This window comes from Epinephelus fuscoguttatus, linkage group LG4 (genome assembly GCF_011397635.1).
Source record: "Epinephelus fuscoguttatus linkage group LG4, E.fuscoguttatus.final_Chr_v1".
Classification (NCBI taxonomy): Eukaryota; Metazoa; Chordata; class Actinopteri; order Perciformes; family Serranidae; genus Epinephelus; species Epinephelus fuscoguttatus.
Window position 1 is genome coordinate 37,322,494 of NC_064755.1, and position 15,242 is coordinate 37,337,735.

General features: G+C 41.2%; 1 protein-coding gene across 2 annotated transcripts in view; it reads right to left on the reverse strand.

Moving 5' to 3' along the window:
* Nucleotides 1–2,436: 2,436 nt before the first annotated feature.
* The window catches only part of wnt7bb (wingless-type MMTV integration site family, member 7Bb), a 44,730-nt gene continuing 31,924 nt past the window's right edge, over nucleotides 2,437–15,242 (reverse strand). For both annotated transcript variants that reach the window (XM_049573251.1, XM_049573250.1), the window contains exon 4: nucleotides 2,437–8,457. In XM_049573251.1, coding sequence (XP_049429208.1) covers nucleotides 7,978–8,457 — 480 coding nt within the window. In that variant the 3' untranslated portion in view covers nucleotides 2,437–7,977. The remainder of the gene's footprint in view (nucleotides 8,458–15,242) is intronic.

The following is a 15,242-nucleotide window of genomic DNA, read 5'->3' on the forward strand; positions in this document are numbered from 1 at the left end:
CCTCCGCCAAATGTCTCCACGTAGAAACCCACTTCCCATAGGGATGTGTCCGTCTCACACAAGCAGACGCAGACACTTGTACATATAGAGGTGGTATGCAGACAGAAACATGAAGTGAGGCGAGGAGACAAATAAATGCTTAGTCCCCTTTAAATCTAATCAGAATGAGCTTTGCACACATATGAACGCAGACACAAATACAGCAGTGCCTGGGGTTAAACCCATCCCATCGTCTCAGACTGCTGATGCTGTCCTTACTGTAGCTGTGAGGCCTGAGGGCGTCACCGCATAAGTATTAACCTCGCTCATATTTTACAAGCACCGCTTACTGCTCCAGTCCAACATAAACAGGTGTGCACGCCAAATTGGGCGTCATTACTCCCCAGGCTAATGTCTTGTCTGCTTATATATATAGTCAGAACTTTCACTTTAATATCTGTGAATCTGACGTTATTTACAGTGTCTGTGACAGACAGTTTTTGAACCTGTTCAGTCAGAGCCGTTTGTAGGAGAGAAGCTGTTTTTGTCTTTTGTCGTTGGTTAGGGGATTCACACCAAAACTCTTCAATTAAAACCCTGTTGCATCTTGTCCTGTTTTCTTTCCACTTAATCACTGTGCACAGTCATTGCTATTATGTTTGACAGTTGATTTCAGTTTAGTTTATTGTGCTCTGCATGCTACTTTGATGACACTGAAGATATCCTGAAAAGGCCTCTCGATTCTCTACTGTTTGTGCAGAAGAGACAGTACTCAGTTCTGCAATAACAACAACATAAAAAACAAGTATGTGTCAGAAACAGAGACCCCGCTGGCATGTTATTTGGACAATACAGTTGCAGATGGATGGAGGCAGTCAGGTAGCGTTCAGAGTCCTCAGTCTGGGGTCTTGACGATCCCCACTTTGCCTTGTGGTCTATGATGTCACACAGGGCTCTGCCTTTGAATGGCCATGTGTTCCTCACCACTAATATCAAACAGATGATGAGAAACCTCCAAATGATGGTCTTTCACTAAGACAAGCAGTCAAAACAAAGTTAAAGGAACACAGAAAAACACCAAGCGATCACATGAAAAAAATAAGAGAGGCTATACGTCCTTAATTGCTGCAGGCTGTGTTGCAGGCAGTGTTGAACTGCATTTTGCGCTCTTCCGCTTTGTTGAGTATTTTAACATTTTATATAAGCATTATTATGGTGCAAAGACTGATTGCATTTCTATCCACAAGGGCTGCAAAGAGATGTTTTCAGCACAGTAGTACTTCCATGTTTTTCCATGTTGTATCACCTTAACCAAAGCCTCCACATCCTGGAATAACAAACAAGACTTAAAGGATTGCCCCAGAATAATCCATCATCCATGGGACTGTTAAACATCTCCTTTCCTCAACTGTGGAGAAGTCTGTAATTGAAGAGTGGCGTCTGGAAGACAACAATCCTTTTCTTCTCACTTGGTATCTGGCTAATCTCAAGCGTCAGCTCGGAAGACCTCTGACTCCTCGATTTTTAATTTAATCCCTTCATTTGGGCAATTTATTTTTTTGCCACCCTTGCTTCTCTTCTCTTAACTCTCACAGATGTGTCTTATCTCTGAGAGGCCAAGCTTCTGATCTGAACGTTCCTGTCTCACTTTGCCAAAGTTACAAATTATAAGAAGGAGGCAGAATGTTGGAGCTAATTCAAAGGAATTTGGGAGGGCTTTTGTCACTCTACAAAAAGGGGGAAGAAAATTAGAAAAAAATAACTTGGCATGAAGCAATGTTGCTCCCAACAATAAAATTCTAAACTAAAAGTTGTTTTATATAGCTTTGGGTTGGATCCATTCAATTACCTAGACAGATGTTGTAAATTCTCTTTATAGCAGATAGTAAAAGGTTTTGTCAGCCAAATGAGGAAATCACTCTGGAGCATCGACCTGTTCTGAGCTACTTTATTGGCTGAAATCATTTTAGTTTAGTTCAGTTTTCTGTCTTTTCTGTCCCCTTCAATCACTGTAAATGAAAACAACCTCCTTCACATCCTCTTTGGAGTCAGCCGAACCTACCCTGGTTTCCGAAAGCACTATAGACGCTCATATGTCTTGCCAGTGAACTCTGAATAGCGGGATCATACGATAAATTTGCATATAGTTAATGCATGGCCTTGGCAGACGCAAGCATCCTTTCCAGTGATGTCAGCGGTCACGTTACCACGCGACTGTCTTTCCTCCCAACTGGGCCCTGAATTAGAAAAGTGGGTGCGTCGGTCGCTCCCAGTGTGAATTAGACCAGAAGCATTAGCTTGCAGAATATATCCCAATGAACTAATGATCCTGACACCCAAACAATAGCTGCTTTAGAAGAAGGCACACACAGCAGACTCTGTTTTTCTATCTCATATTTTTAATGACAAAATGTTTGTCAGAAACAAATGGATTTATTTTTCTCAATCCAGGGCATAGTATGGGGAGCTTATGCGGTTCCGGTCCCCAGGGCTTCAGACAACTAACAAAACACATCTTACTTCTGCTCTGCTGCCTGCCTACAATGCTTTTCACATACAGGAGGACGAGTGGGAGCGTCCAGCAAATGAATGAAATAGCATGGCTCTCTTTCACAGAGCTGGATAGAACCACTGACACTGATCATGTCCAAAATGGTAATTTATGAAGGATGTAAATTATCCCTCACTGCCTTACGAAGTACACACATCGATCCTCTTCTGTGCTTTTTCATTTTCTGTGATCAGCAACATTTAGAATAAAAAAAGAGTACCACAGAGATTTGAAAACTAGAACGAGTGAAAATGATGAATTAGCTCTCATGAAATTATTCCTAAACCGAAAACTGTTTTACCGTATATTTTACCATGCTTTGCACATAGTCCCTAACTTGGTCCGACAGCTGCTCCTACTTATATAGTGTACCCACTCTTTCTCCAAACCGCTCTCAATTAGCTCCTCTCCTAAATAACCACTCTTTTCACTTGCAGTTTCCGGCTACACATGCACCTCCTTGTTTCATCAAGCCATCCCATCCATCTCAAAAACACCCTCACAAAAGAACTACACTCTTGTTTGTGTGTCTAAAAACAAGAGGCACACTGAGCCACTTCCTATTCACATCAGGTCATTTGCATGAAGGTCCTCTTCCCATTTAGTGACTCCGAACGGCTCTGCCAACACAGAAAGCATGAGGGGAGGCTCAAGTGTTGAGCCCGTTATCCCGGTCATCCTGCACCCTAAATCCTCATTCAGTCAGTGGAGTATCATGAGTCGTACCACATCATGCTCTCAGAATACACTTCTAATATCATCAACCGTTCCAACCACAACAGAAAATAAACACGGAAAGTGGTGAGGTAAAAGAGTTACTGCGGGTGTCACAGGTGGGTGTGACCACCCAAGTAAGACAGCCCCAATGACCCTTAAAAAACAGCATGGGTGCTTTTCATCCTCAAACAAAAAACAATTCCAACTTGATGAATAATCACATTTTGCAGGCTTATGAGGGATTTATTTTGTGGGGGGGCATTGCTTTTTTGCTTTTAATGGAAAATAACAGTCTTCCATGATCCGTCTTGCTCTTTTCCTTCGCTTTCTGATCACATTTCTGCTTGACACAGACATGGAGAAGACGCTCCTTTCCATGCTCGGAGAGATAATTGACTTCTGTTCCGTGCGTGCCACAATCAAGACAGAAGACCACAGCACATTATGAAAATGTGCTGTGTACAAAATAACGTCAGCAAGTCAGCACACTGCTTGATTTATTTATTTCTGATTTTTTAATGATTTATGCTTCGTAATGCATTTGCCAGTTACTATATTAAGCGTGGTTGGAATGTTTGAATAACAGACTTCTACATAAAGTTTGGCTTCAAACCCGGACACACACAATGACCAGATTTAATGTGTGTGTTTTTCTTCGTAGGGAGAGAATTTATGAAAATAATAGCTTTGGATATTTGTTGGAACAGTCGATATGGGCAAGTGAACACTGAGCGGGAACATTCTTGTACCGACATGCGTTGAACAATAAAATGAAGAATGTGGATGCCTTACTCAGGGTTCAAGGATAAGCTTTCTTGTATAATACAACTCATCATTAAATTAAAGCCACATCAGCTCTTTGTCTGTGGAAATGTATTTGCATCCTTGTCAAGGGAAACACATTTTTTTAATGCCTCCAGTTGGAGTTAATGTAATCTATGTCAGAAGAAAATATAAATGTCAGAATGAGACTATATGCTATGATATATTAATAAGTTATTTTAACTGAGTAAATATGCAAATCTATATACATGACAACTGTGTCTGATCCATCTGAGTAGCCCCTCTACTGAAATAAAATAAGTTAAAAACTGATGCTCATACAAAATACTAATCATGCAAAGTGCAAGACTAGGCTACATCAGTCTCTAAATCTCTATAATGTGTGGTGTTATAAATGTGCAAAACTTATAATACATTCTAAACCTATGAATTAATATGTAAACCAAAAGATAAACTGGCCTGTATAGTCTGTAAACCTCACACGACCGTGAAAAAATATAAAAAAATATAGATTAAAGCTGAATAGACGGCAACAACAGGAACATGTCAACAACACAAAAGTGGTTATAACATAAAGTGCCACAAAGCACTGCACATTCTCAGCCCAAAGCTAAGTGTTAGCATATGGTTCATTTAGCTTCTTTTACGCTGCATGAATAAAAGGAATAATTTGGAAATTTGCTCACTGACTTTCTTGACCGCAGTTAGATAAGAATATCAATAGCACTTTTGTGTTTCTGTGTCACGTCAACCTGTTCTCATTCCCAGGTAGTCAAATACAGACGCTTTGTCACATAGCAATGCACACGGCCCCTTTAGCATATCGATCTGACACACAGCTGAAACACATTGTAATGTGGTTTGTGTAAAACAGTTGCGGTTAGGTTTAGGCAACAAAACCACTTGCTAAGATTTCGAAAAAATATCATACTTTGGGTTAAAAGAATAAGTTTGTTGCGTAATGCAACGTGACATAGCTATGTCACGTGACTAACATCAGTGCTTGATGACCATATGTAAATTGTGTCACATGGCATTAAAACGACACTTTTGCTTTCACATGGGACACAAGTGGTGGTGTCCTGGATAAAGGTCTGATAGAGTTTGTTAGACTTTCTTACTCTCTATACTTTGTCATTTGCTCTCAGAGTCAATTATTGCTGCAAACGGGTTAGATGGAAGCATCTCACAAACGCGTTAAAGGGTGCCTTTTGCGTCGATATCAAAATCGGAGAGGCCTGACAAAGCAATGATATTTAATGCCCTGAGAATGAGAACATGCTGGTCAAGCCACTTAAATGCTGTAGCAATTCCTTGTTAACAACATTTGGGCGCTTGGACTGTCTGGAGTGTTTTCGTCAGCAGCAACCATCGTAGATGCTGCATAGAGATACTGTTGTTTGTCAAGAAATAGTTACAATACCTAACAGACTTTTATAGTCAGCCAGTATTCCTATCAATTATGATAACGTTGTATTTACCAAATTATTAACAATGATCTGGGAATGATGAGGCATTGCTTAAAGCAAGTTAGCTAAAGTTATTTTGAAGAGGAAACACAGGGGAATAGCTGACAGACTGGGTCTCCACTGACCAACTGTACATGCCATGGTCGGGTGCCATGCCATTGTTCCAATAGCTCAATCATTTCAAAACTTAAGCGCTCCGAAAAATGTCACATTGGACCAAAACCCATTTATCGCCCACTGCTCCCTAAATACACACTCACTTTCTATGTAGTTAGAAAGATCCAAGGCCTGTAATGAGTTGTTCCATGCCATGTTTTTTTTGCCCATTATGGTGAAGGCTTGAGCCGGCCTACTCTGCCTCTGATTTGCTTACCCTGATATTCTTACCCTAACCATAACCAATCTCATTCCTCATGTCCAAACCTAATCAACTTAAGCAATGAGTACTCCAATCAAAGGCAAAGTACGGCAGGTCATGACTTCACCATAGTGAGAAAAAATGGCATCTGGGGAGGTCCTATTATCTGTGTGGGAAGGTGTGTATTTTTGGAGCAGTTGGCTGTAGAACCAATGGCAAAGGACTTTTTGGTCCAGTAAGACATTCCTCTGACTGTTAGGCTTTCAGAATAATAAACCACAGGAACAATAAGCAGTCCCCCTGCAGATGTGCACTCATTATAACCTAGTTTGTCTTTACCAACAAAGTGGTTTCAACAACTTCAGTCGGTAAACTGTCGCTGTCACTCTCTTGTTTTACAGCCTTTCTCAACTTTCTCATAATCTTACGTCTTGTGTTTTTGCCTAGTCCAACTTTGTTGTATCCCAGATCACAGCAATTATGTTGGTGGGTACAATGTTATTATAATTGATAGAAATTACATCCAAAACTGCTAAAATAACATCCAGATTGTAATAAAATCGAATTAACGTTGCAGCAGAACAGAGCTAATCTAGCCAGGACCAACATTCCCCTATAGCCCTAATGAGAACAAGCGAGTGTAAATCATCAGACCCAAGTTAGCCTTGCGTTAAGTGAAAAAAAATGTATACTCTGAACTGTAATTGCTTGTCCAGCAGCATGTCAGGCTAATTATAATAATAATCTCAGCTATATGTTTTATTTCTCTGCTTTTACATGCATGGGTGTGTAGGTTTAACTAATCATCACTCCACTGGACACAGTTTACATCTATTTAGCAATGATCTAATCAGAATCTCTCTTTAAGTTAGACTGCAAGTTCAACTCCAACTGATATTTTACTGTAGCAATGAACTGCCAAACTGAGTCAAATGGGAGTTTATTTAGTTCTCATGAGTCGTATCTGAATAGAAAATATCAGTGCAGCACTCGACAACACATCCAGCAACATATCAGCTTCATGTTCATTGAATTGAGGAAGGATCTCTGCAGTTAAATGAGTTTTCTTGCTACTGTCTATTAACTGAAAATAGATGTTACTGCTTGGGGGGGAAAGGACTGGAAACAATCTATGCTACAGTAAAATAGAACCAAGGTGTTTGAATGTGAAACACACTGTAATGATGTTTTTGTTGTCAACACACCAGTAGCAATGAAACCTTTTTTTTCTTTCTTTTTTCTTTTTTAAGAAAAGATGAGGTGTTTTGGGGGGGGGGGGGGCATTTTCTAATAGACACACATTTTCAGTCAGAGTTTCTAAAAAGTATTTTTCTTTACACTTAGTACAAAAAAGACATCTCTACCCGTTAGTGCTTCGTTTTAAGATACTATAACATAAATAAACAATTTATTTTCAGTGTTCAGAACAGACAGTTCCAGTGTGACTGGAAAACTAACATACTCCACCATATTCCAGTTGGCAGCAGAGGGTTTAACAGAGTTCTCCACTCAGATTTTGGCGCACCCCAACGCACCATACTTACAAAATGTTCTTCATTTCTACAAACCTCCAACATAAGCCCCAGCCAATTTGGGGGGTCATTCATGTCAAGATTCACTTTTGCTCCCCTTTAGTGAAAATACGACAAAACCCTTAAAAGTTTTCAATCAAAGACTTGACATATCTCTCCCAGTCACCCCTCATCAGCTGCTGTCATTTTGATCAACTCCCAGGTTACTGTGCGTCCTCTCCATGCGTGAGTCTCTTGTGAATTTAACAATTACAAATCCCAGAGTGCAAAGCACAGTTCCCACCGCGGGCCTCATTCATTACCTGTAGTCCCAACTTCACTGCGGATACATCAGTACATGAGCACAATCTCTATGTGACAGTAAAGTTCTGGGGTATTACCTACTGATATTTAGCATTTACTTTCTGAAAAGAAATTAGATAGATTCTGCTGTGCAAACGATGCCATGAAGAGCTGATAGTGTAAATTCCATTCCTTTATTTCGAAATCTCTCACTGGTCCACGTCACGCTTTATCTCGCTCCCTCGAGTCTTCCTCATTCAGTTAGTCCTTGGCGCCTCACTTCCTGGCACTGAGTTCCTCATGTCCTTATTTGCAGGTAAACACCTCCGTCCTCTCACTGCACGTGTTGCACTTGACGAAGCAGCACCATTGGAACTTACAATTGCACTGCCACACTTTGGTGTACTGGTGTGTATTGTAGCCCCGCCCGCAGCACATGAGGTCGCAGCCGTCTGTGTGTTGCGAGGTGCGGTTGCACAGGCGTCCCTGGGTGCCCACGCTCCCCGTGGCTGCGTCCTCCTCGCAGTAGTTGGGCGACCTCTCGATGTAGACGAGGTCTGTCTCCATGGGCTTGCGGTAGCCCTGAGTCTGCTTCACCTTGAGGTGGGTGGGCTGGCGCAGTCGGCTCGCCCTGACTACCTCCACATGCACGGCTTCGTTGTACTTGTCCTTGAGTACGTAGCCAATCTCTCGGAACTTGGGAAGTGTAGTCCAACAGGTCTTGGTGGTGCAGGAGCCCGAGACACCATGGCACTTGCACTCTAGCTTCATCCTTTCTTCTAGTACCTGGAGAGTAATAGAAAAACAAAACAGTTGTTGAACTGCAGCAACTATAGACATGGAATTAGACTCCAAACCCCAAATTATATTTCACTGCTCTAAAGATAGTCTTTTAATAAAACTGGGCTGTCTATGCAATAGAAAGATGCAAATCTTCCGGAAATTTGTGCTACTGTGCCATACCAGCTTGTCTGTTTTGACACAGGAAACAATATAGCAGCTGTCTGACAACAAACAATATCAAATTACAGTTAAACAGTAAGCTAAAATATGTTTATAAAAACATTTTTGGTGAGAAACAGGCAACACTGTAATGGAATCTTGGTACATATTTGATCAGCACTGCTCAGTTGGGAACTGCCCATTGGTTCGACATCCCATTGTTCCGACCATATTAAACTCATTGTTCCGAAGTCCGTTCCGAAATCATCATGATGCCCTGTGGTGAAGGTCTGTTTAGGTTTAGGCACAAAAACCACTTGGTTAGGGTCAGGAAAAGATCATGGTGTGGGTTAAAATGAAAAAGAAAGTGACAAACACATAAGCCGTGAGCCTGCTTCGCCTCAAGCTGGTGGCGGCGCACCATACACCCGCCGCGAGCCGTTCAGCACCGCGGACAGTCGGACTAATGGGATGTCGAACCAATGGGCTGTCGAACCAATGACATGGACCCGCTCAGTTTGACAGTTTGAGCTCAGTTTTTTCAGCCTGCATTTCTTTACAGCGCAGGAAACAGTATGGCGCCCACCTCCTGTTCGTGAATTCTCATATTACAGCCAGACAGAGCACTAAAATATGTTTCTCAAGACATTTCAGGCAAAAAAGGCACTACAGTAAAAGAACATTGGTTTATATTTCATTAGCACTGCCTAGTTTTACAGTTTGATGAGCTTCTTCTGAGTTTGAGAGAGAAACAGGTGGGCAAATTGCTTCTATACTCTTTGTGTGCGTGGTGGCGGCAAACATACAGAAAATTCGAAATTGAATCTGTAGTTCGAGCAAAAGCCCTCGAGCCAGTGAAAATCCACCAGGTGATGCATTTGAGCTGAGAGATGAACAGGGAGATCTGGGCCATGATTGTTGTTGATCATTGTTACGATACAAAGTAGGGGTGCAACAATCCAGCGATCTCGATCGATTTATCAGTTCAATGATCAACGATCCAATGTCAGTGATGCAAAACATTGATCCATATGTGCCCTTATTTTGAAAGTCTGTGTCACCAACGAGATGATAAGGATAAGGTTATTCACTCTGGAATAAATAAGCAATGTGGAAATATTTTAGATTTCGGAGAAAATGCAGGTCAAGAAAAAACACGTCGTGTGTAAACGATGCCATTCAGAGATAAAACACGACGTACCTGCCTGACTTGGCATGTCACTCTGCTAACTTCTCACTAAAGTAACATCAGCTGCTCTGTTTCAGTTATGCTGAAAAAACATGCATACAGGAATTGAAATCGTATCATGGCAGATTGTGTAATATCGGCAAATATTGTATCATTGTCCAAAGAATTGACACAGTGTGGTATTATGATGAAACTCCTGATTTACACCCATAAAGACAGAGGACTCTGTGTCTCTCTGAAAAGGTCAGTTCACCTGAATTACAAAACAATGTGCATGCCTTTACAGCATGCTCGTACTCGTACTCGTACTCATGCTACTAGAGGTAAAACTGCTATGGTGAACCAACCAAATTTAACTTCTGTTATTTTTTTGACCATGCACCAAGCCACTGATATTATCTTAGATGAAACACACATCAACAGCACTCTATAAGCTTGTAATGGTATTTGAACCATCGAAAGCTCTCCATTCTTTTTTTCTGCATTTCATAATCATTGATGGATAAATTGTTTGAGTTAAGAGGACACTAAACAGAGACTGGCTGAACGCTAGCTTTGTGTTGTGCCACACAGTGAAAACAAATGCAAACTATGTCAGATCAACTAGATGGTGAGATGTTTATTTGATTTTGTGTATTCGTGTGTGTATGTGTGTAAACTGTGATGGCAATTGGGCATTTCTTATTTGCACCCATGCTTCCAGTAAGCGATAATTGTGCTGGTAGCTTCTACTGTAAATTCAGTGCAGGTACTTCAAACTGCCGACCTGGCTTGAGTGCAGAGCTATAGATCTCTTTGAAGCAGACAAATCGGAGCATATCTGAATGTTCAGTCATGAATGACATGCAGTTGCATGTCCTGAGGGCGGGAAAATTGCACTTACTGGTAATATTCCATCCTGTAATTTCATCTACCTTCCCTAAACCACATCAATGACAGAGAAAAATAAACATGGCTCTCATACAGCTATCAATCATCTTGGATCATTTGAATCCAGATCAGTGTGTCATTAATCGTGTTGCACATGCAGCACAAAACAAAGACACTCTTAATCAATTGTTTACAGCTGGACAAGAGACACAGGGTTTATTTGACTGCTTAAACAATGTGATAAATAGAAGAAAGAAATGTTGCCACATGCATGAAAGTGCATCAGAGTTATAGATTCAGATGCTTTTAGTCAAAGAGTAATTTTAAATGCAATAATGTCACATTTTTTAGGTTATTCCCTTACTCAGACTTGGACTTAATTTCTCTTTGAGGTTATGTCCAACATATGGTACACAGGGCAGAATGTCTTCTCCTTGAGGCCTAATCCCGGGGCATATGGGAAATATTGTGTGCTGTCGTCAGTATTTAAGTGTCAATCCTTTGCCCTGTGGGACTAAGAAACTAGAAAACCTCAAAATAAAAACTGTACCCTCTTCATTTTCTGCTGAACTGTACTCAAAGGAACAGAGGAGAGGGGGGAGGGGGGAGTTGGAATGGGTCATATTAACGCGTCTGTAATAGTCCTGACATGACTCCTTTACCCAAATTATGAACCCCCGACTTGCTCGAACGAAGCGTGTGTCTTTGTTGTATGAGATGTAAGTTTGGTTGGCAGGGCATTTTTCCAGTGCAGCTTTTTCCTGGCACCTCGCCTCGCCAGAAGCACAAGTCATCATTTCTATCAGACACTTACGAAATGTACACAAGAGTTGTTCAATATCTCTGTCTGTCTTGTCCACGCACTCATGTGGTCACAGTTTCCCGATTTGAGGACATTTGATTGAAAAAACATGAGCTCCGCCGTCTTCATAAAAAGCCGGGGTCAGCTGTCAATCTCGCCTCGCATGTTGATTTAGAACGAGGATTTCCAAAAATGTATAGCGCAGAAACCACAAGGAATTCCTGGCATAAGGAGTCTGACAGATGCATGGAAACATTTACTTAAACTGTGTCCATCAAAGCCTCTGATCTGTTACTAATTAGTCCAGTATGAGCAGATTCCCATCTAAAGATCACTTGTCAAACACATAGCCCCGATGCAAGATGAAAGAGATCTGGGGATTCACTGGGTGTTCTTTTACATTCGGTTTAGTCACGGAAACTATTGTAATTATAGTTTTCTGTTTCAATGATGCTTCTTATCAGTGATTAGAAAACACAATCTCAGCTGGATCCCATTGGAAGAATCCACTTCCTTCCTCATCAGAGTCAGGATCATTTTCATCACCTCATTTGTCTTGAACATGTCAGCGCAAAGACCTTTTATATACTGAACTTCACTGGATGTGATTAAAGATTGATAGAAGAACGAAACAGACAAGGAAAACAAATAAGTAGTGTTGTGCACATTCACAAGAGCTAGCTCAAAGTTCAGTTCACACGGATTAAAATGAATTAGCTCAAATTCATACTGCACAACGTGAATTTTGAACTAAGTCCATCATCCCAAAAAAACCCCAAACTTTTTAACCCTTTATTTCATCAGTTTTCATAAAATAAAATCTTGTGATCATTGTTCACACACAGACATATCCCAAGGCTGGTCAGATTCTTTAATTCAATTTGTCGTTTCCAATTCACTGCAGATGTAGCTGATGTTTGAACTTGTTTTCTCAGACCTGGTGGGCACAAATTCCAAGACTTTTCCTGTTCGTATCTGCTAATTTATTCATAAATATCCTTGAAATACCCATATGAACTGGCTGCAGCAGTGCCAGTAGCTGCAAGGCCCCTGCATTGTCTAAGGTTCCCGTCAGTACTGCCAATGCTGTGTTGTGCCATTTCAAACTGATGCGTTCAGTTACCAGGTTCTTAAACAACCCTGCAAATCACAATAAAGTAAGCCTAGCAGAAAGGGGACGATAATCTCGTTCATAAAAACAACAGTTTTTGAATTTACATTTGTCATTTCAAGCCTCTCGTATCGCAACTGGTTCTCATTTCCAGGTTGTCAAATACCGTCCCTTTGTCATGGTCCTCAATGTCTCAAACCAACACACAGTGCATCAAGGTAGCTGTGGCTCACCGGTAGAGCAGGTCGCCCACCAATCCCTGGCTACAGTCCGCATGACGAAGTATCCTTGGGCAAGGTGCTGAGCCCCAATTTGCTTCCAAGCGTATTCCGTCAGTGTGTGAGTGTGTGAATGGTAACTGAGTAGCACCATGTATGGTAGCCTCGGCCACCGGTGTGTGAATGTTTGTGTAAATGAGTGAATGTGATATGTAGTGTAAACGTGCTGTGAGTGGTCTGAAGACTAGAATGGCGCTTTACAAGTGCAGTCCATTTACCATTTATATCCTTTGGCAGATCTGTGTGAAGCACAGCTAAAACACATCGTAACATGTGGTTAATGTTGTGAAACAGTCTCAGTTAGGTTTAGGCAACAAAACTACTCGGTCAGGTTTTGGGTTAAAATAAGTAAGTTTGTTATATAACCTGACGTGTGAGTGACTGAAGTGTGTGAAGACTGTATGTAAATTACACATTGTCGATATCTAACGTTATGTGAAAACAAACTTGGCTTTTGGTTTCAAACGGGACATGAACTGTGATCTCTTGTGTTCAAAGTGTTGCAGTGGATGGGCTTATACTGGAGTTAGTTAAAAGCATCTCAAACATGCCAAAGGGTGCCTTCGGCTTTAACATCACATTCCTAGGGGTGTGGTAGTGTGTTGCTATTTAATGACCTGGGAATGAGAATGGGCTGCGTTTCCAGACAAAATCCACATGCAACACTTTGATCTACACTTAACTTCATCGATGTGTCTCTGTCGGCTAGATCTCAGATCTGATGGCCATCTGTCTAGGTTTTCCCCGCCTACATGCAAATCACAATCTACGCCTCAGTCCACAAGGTGGTGGGAATCGAATAGAAATTGTTTGTTAACTTGTCAAGAATGCGAGACAAACACTAACTTGCACACAGTAGCAGTTTCATTAACAGTTAGCAATAATTGCGAGCTAACTAAGAGCTATCCATGAACCAACAGAAATGTATAGATGAATCCCATTTACAGACTATGAGCAAGACTAAAGTTTCAGAGGCTCAGACTTCTGTATCCTTAATAACCTCTTCCAGTCTAAGAGAGATTTCAGCTTCTTACTGTCTCAGCAAAGAGGAAATCTGACTTTTGCACATCCTCCTAGAATCCGAGTTTCCGAGCCCCAGAGTGAGAACAGCAACAGTGCCAACTGACAGTCCAACATGCCAGCACCCTGGCATGCAGCACAGACCCTATCAGTCTGCTGTGTTAACACCGGCATTGTCGGCCTGCTTTCACACCCTGAATAGACGCAGTCAAATGGCAGTGACATGTTTTGGTATTGTGCAGAGAACTGCAATAATATCCTGTTCCTGACTTTACACTTCATAATTCCATGAAAGGAGCTGGAAAGAGGGGATGGCAGTCCTCCATCTGGCAACCATTGGCCAGGCCCCACTTTCCCAGTGGACACGATAAAGCCCAAGTTATTAATTAGATCCATTTGTCAACATAACATCATCTCTTCTCTTTTATTTACCTCTCACACTCTTTTTCTCTCTTTTGTCTTTCCTCCATGGCTGTTCTGAGATGACTAATAGCAAACAAACATGTCCATATTGAAGTTTGCCAACACTCTCTTAGAAATAAAAGACGCCCTCTTAGAATGGAAAGACATGTCAATAATTGGCTGGAGCAAAACAAGCTGCTGAAAGGCTAACTGGGTGATCAATCAGTCAGCAACTGGATCAAACACAGTGTTTTGTCACATGACAGTGTGACTTTTAGCTCTTAACTGGAACTGTTTGCTCTTGTGCAAAAGAACACATTAACACACACATGTATACATCAAGTTTGTCATAAAGTGTTTTGTGTCTATAAAGGTCCAGTGTGTAGGATTTAGGGGAATATATTAGCAGAAATGGAAAATAATATAATAATATAATATGTATGTCTTATTTGGTGTACAATCACCTGACAATAACAATTGCTGTGTTTTCATTACCTTTAAATGAGCCATTTATATCTACATAGGGGGCGGGCCCTTGTTACAACACTACAGTAGCCCAGAACAGCCACACCAAACACTGGCTCTGGTTTTTGTGCTTTTGCGTCAGCCACCGTTGTTAGCAGCCTCTGCGCAACATGCCAGACAGCGTCAGAAAAAGATTTGAAAGTCAAACTGCTTTATTCCGTGTTTCTACAAGTTTAAAAAAGTGGGTCTGTTTGTTCTGGAGAGGGGGAGACCTCTGCCAATAATTCAGCTTGAAACAAAAACCTTCCCAACATCTGGATCGTAAGTTATCAGAGAAAAAAGGTGAGCACACATTAGCAGGTTGTCTGCGACAAGCCAAACAGCTTTGGAGAAATGCTGATTTGTAACGTAAAAACTGTTTTATTCAGTGTTATACCGGTTTAAATCACCTGGGGTCTCATTTATAAAACAGTGCATAGGATCCATACTAAA